A 16480-nucleotide genomic window follows, 5' to 3' on the forward strand; every position below is an offset into this window, starting at 1 on the left:
TGAAGTGAGAGCAATGTTTCCTAACATCAATAGTTCTAAACTGTTGTGCCAAACAAATACTATTTATCAGAGCAATTCATCAGCCTCATCAGAAAAATGTTTTTCTACACTTCTTCATATCTTCTGATCCTCTTTATTTCTCTCCGATTGCAATCAACTCTGCAAAGCCTGGAGATTTCTCAAGCTGCCTATATCAATCAGTCACTCGACCTCTCCTCTCCCACTGTGCTTTTTTTTTTTTCTCTCTCCTTGGGCTCAGTCTTAGTTCAGATATCAAATATTAATCACGGCAGGTTGAGAAGCAGTTGATCGGCTGTCGCTTCATTGATCTGCCTGCTACTCTCGGCACTGAGGAGTCCCCTGCAGTTGGAGTTATATGTTCAATAAGCATTTGGAGTTTCAAATGTGATTTGTCTTCCCCTCCATCACTCTTCTATTTATATTGTTTCTATGTATGCCTATATTTTAGCAACCTCTCTGAAATACATCTCTGCAAAGTTGTGATGTTCCAGAGTTTAAATCGGGCATGTTAGGGAAGTTTATTGAAGTTCTGACGAGTGAGTGCACATCTGCACTAACCTTGGCAGTTCCTGCTACTGACTAATGGAGAAAGTCCTGCAAGTGCTTTAATAATTCTCAGCAGACCCATGTTATTTAAATTCAGATTTGGACTTGTTCAGTGATTTATTTTCTTAACCTGCTTATCCCCTCTAAAGGGGAATGGATCTGTCCCAGCTTGCACTAAGCAGGGCTTGAGGTCAAACCACAGAATACACATCCAATTACACTTAGCAACAGATAGGCTGTTGGCCTACTGTGACCCCGGACACATCTTTTCAGGACTTTACCTTCATCTCAGCTTGATTTCTCTGGTCCGTGATGTCCAAAAAGGTGATTCTATGATGGCGATAGCACATTCCTATGATGTAAGAACTATGAGGTTTTACTTTTAAAATGTATAGAAAAGAATGGTAGCACAAGTGTGTATGTCTTTGTGTTGCTGATCAGCTATGCTAGCAAGGCCCTAGAGAAACAGAAGCTAGTCAAGGCTTCTGGAGGGGCTGGAACCTATCCCAGCTGCCATATGGCAAAAGGTTGAGTACGTTGTGGGCAGACTGTCAGTGTATCACAAGGCTAACACAGAGAAACAGACAACCATTCACACTTACAGCCGCTTTATGATCACCAGTTAAACATGCATGCCCACGCAGCCTCAGAGAGAGCAAATTCCAGATAGGAAGGCCCAACTAGCTGTTGGATTCAGACCCAGGATCTTCTTGCTGTGAGGAACCACTTGAGGAAAGCACTACATTATAGAGAAGTAACTTTATAGAGTATTCTTTGTTAGAGCTTTTACAGGCTCAGGTTACAAGCTAGGTTTTGTGATCACTTTTCATCCAGTGTTGACTGGTCAGAGTTATTATTTTCCAGCACGGATGTTGAACATACATACTGCAATATTCTCATTATGTACACGGTGGCAACATTAAACATGTAGTGTGTAAAGGCCATTTAATCAGCAGATATGCTGCATGTGATAATCTTTGTAGAAACTGCAGTGAACTTTTGGGAAATGTACACAAGTCAGTATCATGTCAGAGACATTACAAGAGAGATGCTTATGTTAAGTATGGCCTAGGAGCTTCTAGTGGGATCTTGGTTGTGTCTTTAATTTTTAGATCCAGCATTGTGCTGGGAAATTTTAGCTTTTTTTTTTTTAGGCAGTTTGTGTGATGTGAAAAAGTTTTGACTAGACTACACTATGAAAAGTTGCTTAGCAACCATGTAGCCATCTGGAAACATCACTGTTCTGTGTTTTGACTGCGGCAGCGTTGTGCAACACACCAGCACGGCTCTCATCTACCTCTGATTCTTCCAGCCTGTAAACCACCGGGCATCTCCCTGCCTCGGCACTTCATTTAGTACATCTAAATGGCGTGGGCTGTTGATTAATACAGAAGAAAATGTGATGTGAGCTGACAGGAGCCGGAGCCGCTAACTAGTATGATAAACGTTGTTTATTATCCTGGATTGGATAATCTGATTTTGAGACTGACATTTTTAATCATTGATCTGTCTGTTGTCTGCTGGCGCAAAGACCTGTGCTTATAGAACCTCACTGCAATCCATAGTGATGACAAAAGGTGAACTGCCGTTTATACTAAGCATGAATCTAATTTATGAGTTCAACTTACCAAATCTCAGCTCAGATAAGACTGCAGTTAACGTGAATGAAAGTGATGACCTTGAGTTCTTTGAGTTTCAATCCTGGCTTGATTTGATTTCAGATAAAATACATTATTATGCAAATCTATGGTAAGTTTACATGTCAATCATTTGATTCTGGGGTGTCGTCTTGATGTGAGATCACAGTGTAAAAACATTAACCCTTGCTCTGTCAGACCCCTCTGCTTGGAGACCTCAGCATGAAGTGGAAAATCTCCTATCCAGTCTTGCAACCAGATGATTAGTTTACAAGCCAAACCAGAGACAACAAATTCCTGCCAGTTGAACAGATGTGCTTTCCTGCCTTAATTTCCCAGCTGCACTCTGAGTAGTCATTCCAGTTTCAATAGCGGCTTGTGGAGATAATTATAAAACACGTTTTTGAAGAGGACCTCTTCACCAGAAGTGTTGAAATTCAAATCGGTGCATCATGGGACTACCCTATATCCTGTTGATTTACATTTCCTTCATGCAAATGACTGAATTAGACATAATTCCTATGTAAACACATTACTGCAATAATTTGGTACCTATTAGGAAAATGTGCCATCTCTTTTGTAACACCATTGTTATTTTTTTATGAGACAGTTGTAGTAATGTAAAAGAAGATTTCAACATATAACTGGGTAATTACTCTCTCTTATTCAGTTTTTCCCTTGAATGAGAGTGAGATAAGATGCCAGTGTCATAGTTTTGTTTTAAGCACAAGGATTTATTCAGGGCCCTGTTAGCCCAGGCTTACCTGAGGGTTAAAAGACGTAGCGTCGGCAACGACCAATCACAAACATGGACAACTTTACTATCAGCCAAGAGCAAAGCAAGTTCACTAGTGCTAGGATATATATATTTTTTTCCTTTTCTGGATTCAACTACCCTTTCCTTAGGAATCCTGTTAAGCGATATCAACTTGGTAAATCAAACCAATGAGTCTGGGGGTAAATAGAATAGAATGATCCTTTAATTGTCCCGCAAGGGGAAATTTGGTTGTGACAGTAGCAAAAAAACCCCCCCCAAAAAAACACATATACAAACAGAACAGGACACAGAACAAAAACACACACAATTTTTTTTACAGAAAAAAGTATTTACATCATGGACAATAGTTACAAAAACAGAATACTGTACAGTTATTAAGATTATTGTACAGATAAAAATGGCAAACCCAGGTTGTAGTGTGCAGACAGAGCAGGGTACTGGAAAATGTTTAAATAATTAAGAATATTTAGAATATTTAGAAAAAGTGCAGATTGTGCATTGTACCTGTGCATTAAAAAGTAAACGTGTAACATCCAATAAGTTAGTATATATAAACTGAGAAAAATAATGTGCAAGTTATAACAGTAGTAGTTGTTCGGCTGATTAGTGCAAATTACAGCGCTGATGTAAACATCTATGTTTGTTGGGAGCAGTTTTGATTGTATAGGCAGGTGTCTCCTGGCAGCAGAGAGATATATTTTACAAACAAACAAAAAAGATATAACATTGAAAAAAATCCCAAAATCCAAAGCTTTACATGTAATACACACCAAACACAGTTTACTGCAGTGAAGACAGTGTGTCAAAGCATGTGTAATAGGAGAAATACTGTACAGTATGTATAGTAGGCCACTCAAAAGCACTTTGCATGCTAAGACTGGACAGGTCCACTTAAAGCCGGGAAGGAATGCATGACTAATGAGGAAAGGAAAGCAGTGAGGGCTGAAGACTTTCACTGCCCATCTGACCACAGATTTAAGATGGGGGTATACTTAAAATTAAATTCAGGCACTACTTAAATATAAGCAATTTATTCTTTTGGCATGTTCATGACAGTTTTAGTCTTTTTCTTCCAGTTTCAGCAATTTTTCACAAGTATGACAGCGAACATGGAAAACAACTAACATGGGCAGTTTGGATTCGGCTAACAGAGACACTCTCTACTAACACTTTACTTTTTGTTAAAGTTTATAGTTATGACTCGATCAAGTTACCCTGAACCCTACCCTGAACTGCTACATAGGCTTAGGCTGCTGGGGGCTTCCCATGATGCACTGAGGTTTTCTTCTTCACTCACCTCTTTCACTGTGTGTTTAGAGACCACTCTGGATTTAGTAATTAATTATTACTAATCTCTGGCTCTTTTCCACTGTGTGTATTTTGTTCTATTTTCCTCCCCTCACCCCCAACTGATCACAGCAGGTACTTGCCCCTCACTGAGCCTGGTTCTGCTGGAGGTTTCTTCCTGTTAAAAAAAGAGTTTTTCTTTCCCCCTGTCACCAAGTGCTTGCTGAAGTGGGTCATCTGATTGTTGGCGTGTTCTCTGTATTAATGTAGGTTCTGTATCTTAAAATATAAAGTGCACTGAAGCAACTGTAAATAAAATTGAATTGAATTGAGCTGGTATTTATTCAGTGCCTTTCTACTCTTATGTATTAGTTTGAATATTTTCACATGAATCATTTGATTAGTCAATATTACTCAGGGTTAAACTTGAAGTTAGCTCACTAGGCTTTGTGATAGATTTAAAAAAATATTGAACAAAAACTGTCTTTAAAAATGATTTTGAGGGAAACATGGGAACTCTTTTTTGGTAAACAACAGCTTGGTGACCTGTCACAGCTTTAACTTGAACTTAAAAAGTAAGGTCACAGCATTACGCCTATTGTGAAAGAAAAACGGTCTTTTCCTACATGTCCTTCGGCAGCTTCTCTTCACAGTCACACTTTTTTTTTTTGGACCATGTGCTCCTTTATTGGTCATTACTCATCCTCTCGTCCTCCCCCATTGTCTCCTTTTCTCTCTCACACATTCATCTTTTCTCCTACTCCAGCTGTTTTTCCCTCCTCAGGTCTTCATTAAAACTTGATGGAGATGAGTGAAGCCAATAATCTTCAAACTTTTTGAACAACCAGGCCTGAAATCAATAGGATTCCTTTAAAAAACACAAAAGGAAAATGAGAATAGGAGAAGCTCTGGTTTATTAAATATTAAACAGTAAATCTCTGGGGAGGTGGGGAGGAGCTGTGGCGATGCAGTGTCTGACCCAATTAGCATCTCCTGTTCACCTGCCAGGCTACAGCCATGGTTCCTCTCTTGACTTTTACCCATCACGACAAGCCTCTTCTGGGACAGACACACTCTTCAGCAGTGTTACCTCTGCCGTCTTGTACGCTAATTATGACATGATGCATCTGTGCCTGTCACACCATTGAAGAGGGCCATTTTAGCTCGGTCACTATCAGCTCCAAAACGATCTCACTCTTCGGGAGAGATGGCTGTCACAAGTCACTGTGAGGCTCCTCTGGGATGAGCTAACTGTTTTGTAATGCTGCCTCAGCTTTTTATGTCACCTGTCTTGAGTTTCCGACAGATATTTTAGCTTAACTTTAGAAATACTCTTATGTATACATACACATCTATTTTAGCAAAACGTTTTAAGATTTAAATCTGCGTTATTCAGTCTGATTGTTGAGGCCCCGCATCATGTCGCATTGGGGACATTTTTGAGCACTATAGTTAGAATTACAGCCCATAACAGCATCAGATATTGTCCTGTTTGAAGTATTTTGTTCTTTTAGGTGCATTAGGCAGAAACTATGGGAAAAATGCACATTTTAAAAAATAAACCTATTGTTTTGCGGCTCTGCCCTCTTCACATAAGATGAGCGTAGGAATATGCCAAAAAGCTGTGTACGCATAAAAAATGATGCAATACTGGACTGAACTGTCCAATCCCTGGTCTATAAAGACACGCTATGAGCAATGTTTTATAAATCCTGAAAACAAAGCCCAGAGGAGTGGCAGGAGCCTAGTTCTTTCTCTGAATTACAATATGCTCAAAGGTTATTATGGATTTCTCTGTCTGATTATGCCAGAAACATGATGGTTATCCCCCAGCTTTAAATCTTTAAGCAACTAACCTTTTAGCTTGTGTAAAGTCTAGAAAGTTTGTGTGCACTATTATCATAGTATCTTTTTTTTTTGTACGTTTGTCACACTTAAAATCTTTCAAATCATCTAGATGAAGTTGTTTATTATTAACAGGAATAAAAATAAAAAGGGAAATAAAAGCTAACGGAAAGCTAAGTTCAGTTTCTCTAGCCACACCCAAACCTGATGACGTCCATACACATTCTCAATAAAGAAGAGAAAATGGAGTAGACCAAAAGATCCTGTGAGCTAAGGAAATTGAAGTACAAATGAGAAACAAAGTCACTGAGATCTCTTCGTTGGGAAAAGGCTATAAAGCCTTTCTAAAGCTGTGGGAACAGTGAGAGCCATTATCCACAAATGGTGAAAACATGGAACAGCGGTGAACCTTCCCAGGAGTGAGGAGGAGATCAAAATTACCCCAAGAGTGCAAGAACGACTCATCCAAGAGGTCACAAAAGAACCCAGAACAACATCCAAACATCCTGAAGGAGAATGTCCAGCCATCTGTTTGTGGCCTCAACCTGAAACACATTTAGGTTCAACAATGATCAAAACACTCCAACAAGAATTACAACAATAATGCAAAGATGAGTGGGACAAAATTCCCCCACAGTGCTGAAAAAGACTCATTGCCAGTTATTGCAAACAGTTAATTGCAGTTGTTGCTGCTAAGGGTTATTAGGTTTCGAGTGCAACCACTTTTTCACACAGAGCCATGTAGGTTTGGAGTTTTTTCCTTCCTTTAGAAACTGCATTTTGTGTTTACTTGTGTTATCTTTGACTGATATTTAAATTTGGGGGTCACCAATTTTTCTGACAAAAACTTTAAGAACCAGAGGAGCTCCCAAAAGAGTTTCGATCGTTTTGCAACTCTAATTATGTTTGCTACATTAAATTCCCCTTTTGTTTTGTTTTTCCACAGCCGATGACTGTGGGTCACTAACATTAACTCTGAAGCCACCAAAGCTGAGCTGTGCTTGAATGCAAAAAAGTGCTTTTATTTCTAAGCATGCAGACTCCTCCACAGAGGTTTTATCTATTAGTATATCCATTTTGCTTACTTTACTGTGTCCCAGAGAGCCAGCACCATACGCTGACTCATTGTTATAGCTATTTTAGACTTGTACATGGTGTCCAGTTTTTAATGTAGTGTAACCATAGTATGCCCCCTCCACTGTATAACTAATAACCAAAACCTGTAGATATATCCAGTTATATCTAACACAGAGTTACCTAAGAAGGTATAATTAAAGATAAATATTATAGTTTTTGTAAGAAGAAAGGGCTGTTTTTTTAATCTCATGTGTATGCAGTGATAACTATTCAAACATTGTGATTCAATAAGCAACTAGTCATTGGTGTGCGTGGCCCATCACAAGGCAGGAGCCTTGAGATGAAAGAGCAGGCAGATGCATTTTAAAAAAAAAGGAAAGACAGGAATAAGCAGCAGATGGCAAAAGCAAGAATCTGCCAAAACATTTTATTGCACCTCCTCTTGTTTTCACCTTCTTCATCACTAGCGAGGAGACAGAAGGTGGAGGTAAGGAAACGCCATAAACCAAAATAATTCTGAAATCTTTGTGTAAATCAGGCATGTTTGTTTTCTGTTTCAACCCGTCACCTCTCAGCTGTGAGGTGAAGTGATGGGTGACTTAGTGTTTCCAGACACACGTCAGGTGTTCTATTGATTTCCTGTCTATCCTCCACCTGAAGCAATGAATCTGGGACGTACTTACCTGTGTAAAAAAATATCAAGAATGAAAGAGTTACTAGTGAGGAAAGATGTAGCAAGATAATCACACTCTACTGCAAATTAATAATGACTCTCATAAACTGTTCATATTTTTTTCAATTTAAATAAGATTCAAATTAAAAAATAACTAAAAATAAATAAGAGTTTAAAAAAAAATCCATTTACTTAAATTATTAGGATATGCCTTAAAATTAGTCAGTGGGTATTATTGAAGCCTGTGTTGCTTTGACAGAAGCCCTCAGCTCATCGTTTTTTGGGGGTTTGGTGTTTCTCTTCTTCCTCGTTATAATACTCCATAGATTCTCTGTGGTGTTCAGGCCATGCAAGGTGGCACTGTGGGAAGGCACTAAGTCCTGCTGGAGAGGGAAATTGGTGTCTCCATAAAGCTTGTCAGGAGGTGGAGGAATAAAGTGACCTCCTGGTAGATGCTGTGTTGACTTGGACTTGTTAAAACACAGTGGACCCGACCGCCTCCAACACCAGCAGGTGAAACGGCACCCCAAATCATCACAGACTGCAGAAGCTTCACACTGGACTTCAAACATCTTGGATACTGTGCAACTTCACTCTCACTCCACACTCTAGGACCTTGATGTTCAAATGAAATGCAAAGTTTACTTTGATCTAAAAAGAAGACTTTGGGCCACTCAGCAACACTGCAGCACTTTTCCTCCCTAGCCCAGGTATGATTCTTCTGACGTAGTCTCTGCTTCAGGACTGTCCTGATATTAGGAATGTAAAAGCTGCAGCTCGTTTCCTGAAGACATCTGTGCATGGTGATGTTTTCATGGCTGATGCACTGATACCCGCCTCAGTCCTTTCCTTGTGAAGCCTTCCCAAGTTCTTGAGTTGATTTTTCTTGACAGTCCTCTCAAGGCTGCACCTTTTCCTACCACAATTTTTCTTCCATCAACCTTCCAATAATATTTTTCAAAAGCCAGTTGAATAACGGCCTTTTCAGCCCTAATCGTCTGTGTTTGAAGGGGTCTTTATGTATCTTACAAAGATACCTCCCATGTGCCTCTTGGGTGAGGTGTTCGGGGCACGTCCAACCGGGGGGAGCTCTTGGAAGACCCAGGGCTTGCTGGAGAGATTGAATCTATCAGCTGGCTTTGGAGAGGTTCTGTGTCTTCCTGGATTAGCTGGAGGAGGCGGCTGGGGAGAGAAAGATCTCGGCATCTCTAAGAGACTGCTCCACAGACCTGGAAAAGCAGCAGAAAATGAATGGATGGATTTAATTTGATTCATTACTAATCTACCTGTTGTTTTCACATTAATACACGCTTTACAACACAGCTCAGGGTGACTGTGTATGCTTGTCCTCTGCTGTTCTTTTTAATAGGCTATATATTTGAGGATAAAGATCCGGTGTCTTCTAGTTTAGATTTAAACTGGAAAAAGGCAAAGCATTAATTTGATATAAAAACTGATGAGCAAATTTAGCAACATTTAACCAACAATTCTTAAATAATGGCATCAAAGTTTGACTATCCCTTACCACTTGCCTCTAGCTTGTGGGAGGCACATAATTGTAGTACTGGGGGAAAAATATTTTATGTAAACCCACAATCATTACATATTCCTTGGCAGTTTAATTGGGAAGACAAGTCATTATTATAAAAAACATATTTTCCAAAGAATAGGGTTTATATTTCTGGCTCAGGATGGTGAATCCCCGTTGTCTATCTTATAAAGAGCTGATTGGTTTGTTTTTGGGAATCAAGCTTGAAATGTTGAGATTAGAATTAAAAGTGACAAAAAGTTAAAAGCCTGTGATGGAATAATTCCTTCTTTTGCTTTCATGACACTTTACCAGTCCCTGAAGTCTTCTCAGGCCTCTGATTCATATTCATTTGCTGCTGCTTGAAAGATGAGAAAGAATCATTTGAATCAAACACTCATGCCTCTGCCCTGAAAAAGCTCTCGTTGTCTGAGGCGCGTACATGAAAGCTTGGTTCTCTGCCATTTCAGGCCTCAGTAAATACCAGCGCAAGACCAAAACACGCAACACTTTTTAAATTATTACTTCAAAATGCATCACCTAATTGTGCATCTGTGGAAGAACTTCCTCTTCTTTCCAAACTCAAGTGTGACAGATGAGATGCTGTAAACAGCTATGTGACTCGGGGCTCTCGGGAGTGGCATTTGCACTTTAGTGGCAGATTTTTTATGTCCTCAGAGAATTTTCATACACAAACAAACAAGAAGCAGATTTTTGAATGGCCTCTATATTTTTTTATTTCTCTCGATGTGTCATATAGGGATGAATCATCATGCTGAGAACAGTTAACCTCAAATCTGTAATATATTTAACAAATTTATGACTTGATTTGAAGTATTCACTTCAAACTATAACATCAGACAATGTCATTTAACTTGAATTCACCTGTAACCACTTTCTGACACCGGAAACTGCATTTTTAATATGAAGCGTTGTATTCCCCCTGTGTCAAGCATGCTCCCCCGATCTTTACCAGATACTTTGAAGTGACAGCAAACAGCTCGTCTTGCTTGTTGTGTCCCAACAATGCACGCTGTCAACTGATATGATGCTGCTTGAGCTGCTTGACACATGACAGATTTGTTGGTGTTGCTTCTGGTTGTATCCTTTTCTGAAAGGTATTTGTATTTCTGCAGTTAGCATATTTCTCATTCAAGCTGTAAATGCAAAGCTTCAAAATCAATTCTGATTTGAAGAACGAATGAAGTGACCTTATATGCGTAAAAGAGGACAATCAGAGAATATCTGCTATTCTGCAGCTTTCCCCCTCACTTTTATTATGTTTCAGCGTCATGGGGTTATTGCTTTTTTCCAACATGCAATATTTCTGTCATTTAAAAAAAAAAAAAGTGTGATCCAGTTCCAAAATGCCTGACAGACGCGTTGCAGGGGTAGGCAACTCCAGGCCTCGAGTGTCGGTGTCCTGCAGGTTTTAGATCGCACCCTGGGTTAACACACCTGAATCAAATGATTAGTTCATTACCAGGCCTCTGGAGAACTTCAAGAAATGCTGAGAAGTCATTTAGCCCTTTAAATCAGCTGTGATGGATCATGGACACATCTAAAACCTCCAGGACAATGGCACTCGAGGCCTGGAGTTGCCTACCCCTGCGTTAGAGAGTAGCTGCTAGACATGGTGGAGCTTTAGCAGGTGATGCTACCACAGATTCTAACAGAAACACCTCTTCATATGGTTATTTTAAACAAGCAGCTGGTTGCTATCACCCACATAATCAGGTGACCCTATATAAGTTGTAAGTAGGTCATCTGAACTGGCTAAAAATGAAGTGAATATGTTAATCCCAAAAAATAAACTTTCTCGAATAGTGAGGAAGTGCAGTTTGAGGCCAGAGCCAAAAGAAGCGAGCCGGTCGCCACAAAACACAACGGAAAAAAACATGTTTACAGCCTGGTATGAAAATTGGTTTAGGTTTCAGTAGCTGATTGCACGGGGAGTGAATTTTTATAAAACTTATGCATTATTAAGGGTGTGGGTGCTTTGAGTGACAGGTGGGTGCTCTCTTGTGTTCAGTGTTTGGTTGTGTTAAAGAAACTCTAAAGATGCTGCTGTTCATGTTCTGTTTTCCACTATAGTATGCAAAAGAATTCTCATAGGATACAGTGGGACAAAACATGAGACACCAGGTGACCTGAGGTTGAGCAGGCCCCAAATTACATGCCAGCAGCAACCCACAGATCAGCCCTCTTAATCCTAAACCACCTTGTAACTTTTTCTGCAGCTTTGCTCACAGATTGAACGGCCCTCCTCTTGGCCTCTCCTGTAAGTCCCAACCACGTGAGGACTTTGCAGAATGAATGTCCTGCAAAACCTCTGCATCCGACTTCAAGCTCATAGAGGATTCTGATCTGATCTCCAGCTTCTTTTTATTCTCTTAAGAGAACCCTAGGCTCTCTCTTTCACAGCATGTCTTCCTCGCCTTAACCCAACTGACTGCGGCAGATGGCCGCCCCTCACTGAGCCTGGTTCTTCTGGAGGTTTCTTCCTGTTAAAAGGGATTTTATCCTTACCACCGTTGCCAAAATGCTTGCTCATAGGGGTCATATGATAGTTGGGGTTTTCTCTGTTTTCTTTGTATTATTGTAGAGTCTTCATCTTACAATATAAAGCACCTTGAGGCAGCCATTGTTGTGATTTCATGCTATATAAATAAAACTGAATTTATCTGATTTATCTGCAATGACCCCTATACATTATATACATTCTTTCAAATGGCAGTTGATCAGGGTTAGTTGGGGCAGGTCTGTTCTACTAATTGATGCATGGACGTCTGTATGAGTTAGCATGCCCAATCAACGTGATATGACTGATCGTGAAACATGCAGGCTGTTTTCTTTTGCATTGTGCGCCTATTTGTAAATATGTTTCATGGATTTTGTGTCAAAATAGCCAGCTGATACAAATTCTGATCATATTGTGAAACTGGGATTGGGTGCCCTCTTTTAAAGCCTGTTGACTGTACAAACTTTCTTGAGAAGATTCTGGACGGGCATAGCTGTGAACAGCGACGTAAATAACTGACTGTGAATTTAACACTAGTTTGTTATGCTTTGTTTCTATAAAATGGTGATGAACAGGAAAATAAAAGTCAGAAGAACAACTGAAGGAATAATCAAGAATTTGTGTAAACTGAAATCTCATCTTGTTTGATTTCATTCTGCTTTTCAGTTTGACTTTGTTTGTTACCAAATTTCTCATTATGGGAAATAAAAAGCAGCTGCCACTGAAGCTACAGTAGCAGCTGCTGGTATATACAAATATAGGTGTTTACATAGAAATAATTATTTCTGCTTGTGGACTTAAAACAACTTACCTGATTGCATCTGTCTCACTTGCCAATACAGTAATTTTTTTTAATGGGCAGCTAACGAAACATGAAAAAGAGATGACATTTATTTTTTATCCCTCATAGTCGGCTCTAATTGGTTGGCTGCTCTCCAGAGCTGGAAATACAAATCAGTGGAAATAACACTAGCCTTCAAATTGCCGAACAAATTTGAGATATGGGTGATGATTCAGATGTCTGAAAGGAGACTACATCGATGGAATTTGAAGTGTTTCCTCTTTTTGAATGAAAATAGGCATCTTGTCTGGGAGCTTTCATTAGTCTGAGTATTGGCAGCATTTAAACATGATTTGTGTAGGTTGTTACTGAGAATAAAAACAACTCCGACTGGGCTTTTCTCTTCCATTTCCTGGTCTTCATGTGTCTCATATTGTAAGCTATAAATCAGCAGTGGGCTTTAACTCGGAATGATTGAGGGGAGAAAAAGATCAAAGTTAGGCCTACCTGTAGGTTATACTCAACTCTTCAGTCCTATAACTTTAGCTCCACTGATATACTTTCTATTATTAGGTACAACAAAGTGTTACGTTTACCGCTAACTACTGCAGTCAGATTTCAGCTCAGATTAATCTGTTTTATATGAGTTATTTTTTTCAGTTAAATTTTACTCTGTACTTGTGGTTTTGCAAATAGTTACGTACTTTTTGTGTGTTTGTGTTTGTTTTCCAGTGCTGAGTCCGTGTTCTGCAGTCTCAGCCAGAGGGTGTCACTCCATCTACAAGGGTTTCGCTCAGTGTCTGATGGCTCTGGGCGACAGTTTGACGGACAGCGCCCGCAAGGAGGAGGACACGCACGAGATACACTCCATCTGCAGGTCATTCACTGCAGTCACAACAGTGCAGTTTCCCTCAGATCACTTTCAGTATTCAAACACTTGTTAGTGCGCATTTGGTTATTTAAGAGAGTGGGTTAAGAAATTAAAGGCAGAAGCTCTGTTGGGAAAGAATTACTGATTCTTGGAATTGGAAATAGCATGCAAAAAAGTTTAGATAAGAATTTTGCAATTCCACCTGAGTAGCCTGCTGTCTGAAATCGATAAGGCAGATAGAGGCCAAAGAATGGTGCAATCTGGTACCACAGACTGAAGTCTTGTCTCTCTAATTCCTCACTATGCTCGGTCTTGCCTTTTTACATGCAGTTATGAATAGATTTTTCTCAAATTATGCTGTGTGAACATTAATACATTTTTACCAGGATTAATAACTGCCTGTAAAGAGTTTACCCATCACTGTGAGGCAGAATAAGCCGTAATGCAGTTGTGCGCTTTACTTAGAAGGCGTTACATCCTTTAAATTGCACTCTTCAGTGTCTAGTGAAAACATAAATGAGAGTATTGCTGGGAATGTTCACTTCCTCCACAGTATATTTGATAAAAGTCACTAAACCTCCAGCAGTTATTTGTACAAAACATTTTGTTTGGGACAAATAAAAAAGAAAAAAAAAAGTTAAATTTATTACAGTCAGAGATATTCAGACACACAGCTCACAGTGTGTGCGAAGGTAAATGAGGATACTATCTTAATTGTCTGCTAATGATTAGATGATTAGATGATTAGCATTATCTACACTGACATCATGTTTTAGTTAGCTGTTTTAGCTTTATCCCTCTCCAGCACATGTCAGTTCTCAGATAGAGCAGTTTTACTCTCCTTTTAGAAGAGTAGCTTAACTGGTTACCCGTCACTTCACGATGCTAATTATTACTTTTCCTTTTACTGCTAAAAGTCACCATTATTAACTTGATGTTCCACTGGTGGGTCTCTAGCTGGCACTTTGATACCAGTCTCTGTTTTTGTGTTGGTATTAAACTTCATATATGATTAACATACCAACATTTTGACCCAAAAGTAAACTTGGGCATTGAAAATAAAACTATTCTGAAAAAATGTTAGTTATATTATGCTGTTTGCGTACCATCACACAGAAGATGCTGGACCACAAAACACACATTAACTGTTTATATTTCATCTATTTATTCCTCCTCTTTTGCAAACGTAATATTCATTTGCCTTTGTGCTGCGTCTTTGACGAGTCAACATCACAGGACTGTGAATGTGCTCCCCAATAAAATAAAAATTGATTGAACAGAGTGGGTTATATGAGAGGAATATCGAAGCTCTTATTTAAAGAGACAGAAAGATCATGGTGATGGAGGTGAAATCAATTTCAACATGTTTATCTTGTTCACTGTTTTGTTTTATATGACAGTTAATTTGACACTGATGCTAAACTGCAACTGTGAGCCTACAACGTTTTAAGCTATGAGTGAAAACAGGATGTTTAGCTCCAAGCCTGTTTGGTGAGTAGATACCACCACAGTTACTGGTTTACTGTCACAGAATCTTTAAGTCAAAGCAGGATGGAGGACTTAAATGCAGAAAAAACTAAGAAAGCTGTAACAGTTTCAACATCTTTATCGACAGCAACAGCAACAACATTATTTAGAAGTTAGAAGTTAGTTCACAGGGACAACTGGAGTTGATCAACCCGTCCAAATTAAAGGGGTCCACTAGGAGGGTGGACCCCTCTTAATGCGGCCAAACCAGAGATAAATGTTCCTCAGGCAGAATGCAAAGCTGACTGAGTGCAACTGACTTTATCTTACTTTGAGGACAGGGTGAGTCCTTCGTGGAGGGAGGCGGCTGGTTTGTTGACTTGTAGGCAAGTGAGTTCCAGGAGGGCAGGCGACAAGAGTCAGTGATCTTGGTGAGAATGACCAGTTTCATGGGAGGAAGGTCCCTACACCGATCATAGGCTATGTCTACACTAATCCGGATAAATTTGAAAATGCCGTTTTCGTCTAAAAACGCTCCGCGTCCACACTATCGTTTTCAATCGTTTCCGAACAGCTGTTCATCCACACTGTCCATGTCCATGCGTGAAACGTAAGACGATTCGACCTGCTCATTTCTATCTGCTGTTTATTTACTTTCCAGCTCTTTGAAGTGTCGTGGCAAAAAGTTGAGGAAAAGCACCGAGTTTTTTAAATTGACTGACAATGAGGTGGAGTTGTTGCAAAAGCGAATGAGAATTAAAGAATTTGAAGAAAAACTATCTGGAGCATGTACAAACTGATATTTATCTTTAATAGGGATGTCAAAATTGGGAGCAAACAAAACAACTCCTGTATAATGCCCTCTGCTATCTTAGTTTAATTGGCCACATGACTGTATCATATGACTAAAACACATCATCGTTTTCGAAAGCATGCGGTTACGCTGTCCACACTGCAACGCGAGCACCATTTTTAAATGTATCTGCTTTGGAGAGCATTTTCCAAAAGCTCAGTTTTCATTGACCAACAACGCAGTCTGAGTGTGGACGGAAGGCCAAAATGGAGAGAAAAAGATGTGTTTTCAAACAAAAATGTATTAGTGTGGACATAGCCAGGGGCGAAGCGTGGGGGTGGCTTACTGGGCTTAAGCCTGGGTTGTTTTGTCAGAAGCCCGGGGTCTTTTGGAGTGTAATTTTTTCATAGTTAGATGCCTGGCTGACAACTGTATAAAACAAAAAGTACACACAATATTCGAAGCACATAGTGCACACTGTGGGAATTTACGACTGTGCGTGAATCCCCCCTGATATTGGTATGATCCGAGCTCAGACACTAAGCGACTGAGTGAGGGGGCGGGGCAGCTGCTGCCTGTGAGTGCGCTGTTGGAGAAACGGAGCCAGCCATACTAAGGAGAGCTTAAGTTTGACCAGGTACCAAAGCAAATCATT

At 39.7% G+C, this 16480-nt stretch overlaps 1 protein-coding gene across 1 annotated transcript in view; it reads left to right on the forward strand.

Annotated features, from left to right (window-relative positions):
• nrn1la (neuritin 1-like a) overlaps positions 1-16480 on the forward strand; it is a 104143-nt gene that overhangs the window by 62611 nt on the left and 25052 nt on the right. Inside the window, exon 2 of the mRNA XM_085280518.1 lies at positions 13427-13571. Coding sequence (XP_085136644.1) covers positions 13427-13571 — 145 coding nt within the window. The remainder of the gene's footprint in view (positions 1-13426; positions 13572-16480) is intronic.

The sequence above is a fragment of the Mchenga conophoros genome, linkage group LG7 (assembly GCF_057382185.1).
Source record: "Mchenga conophoros isolate Kocher_MC1m ecotype Shallow Benthic linkage group LG7, M_conophoros_male_GT1.1, whole genome shotgun sequence".
Lineage (NCBI taxonomy): Eukaryota > Metazoa > Chordata > Actinopteri > Cichliformes > Cichlidae > Mchenga > Mchenga conophoros.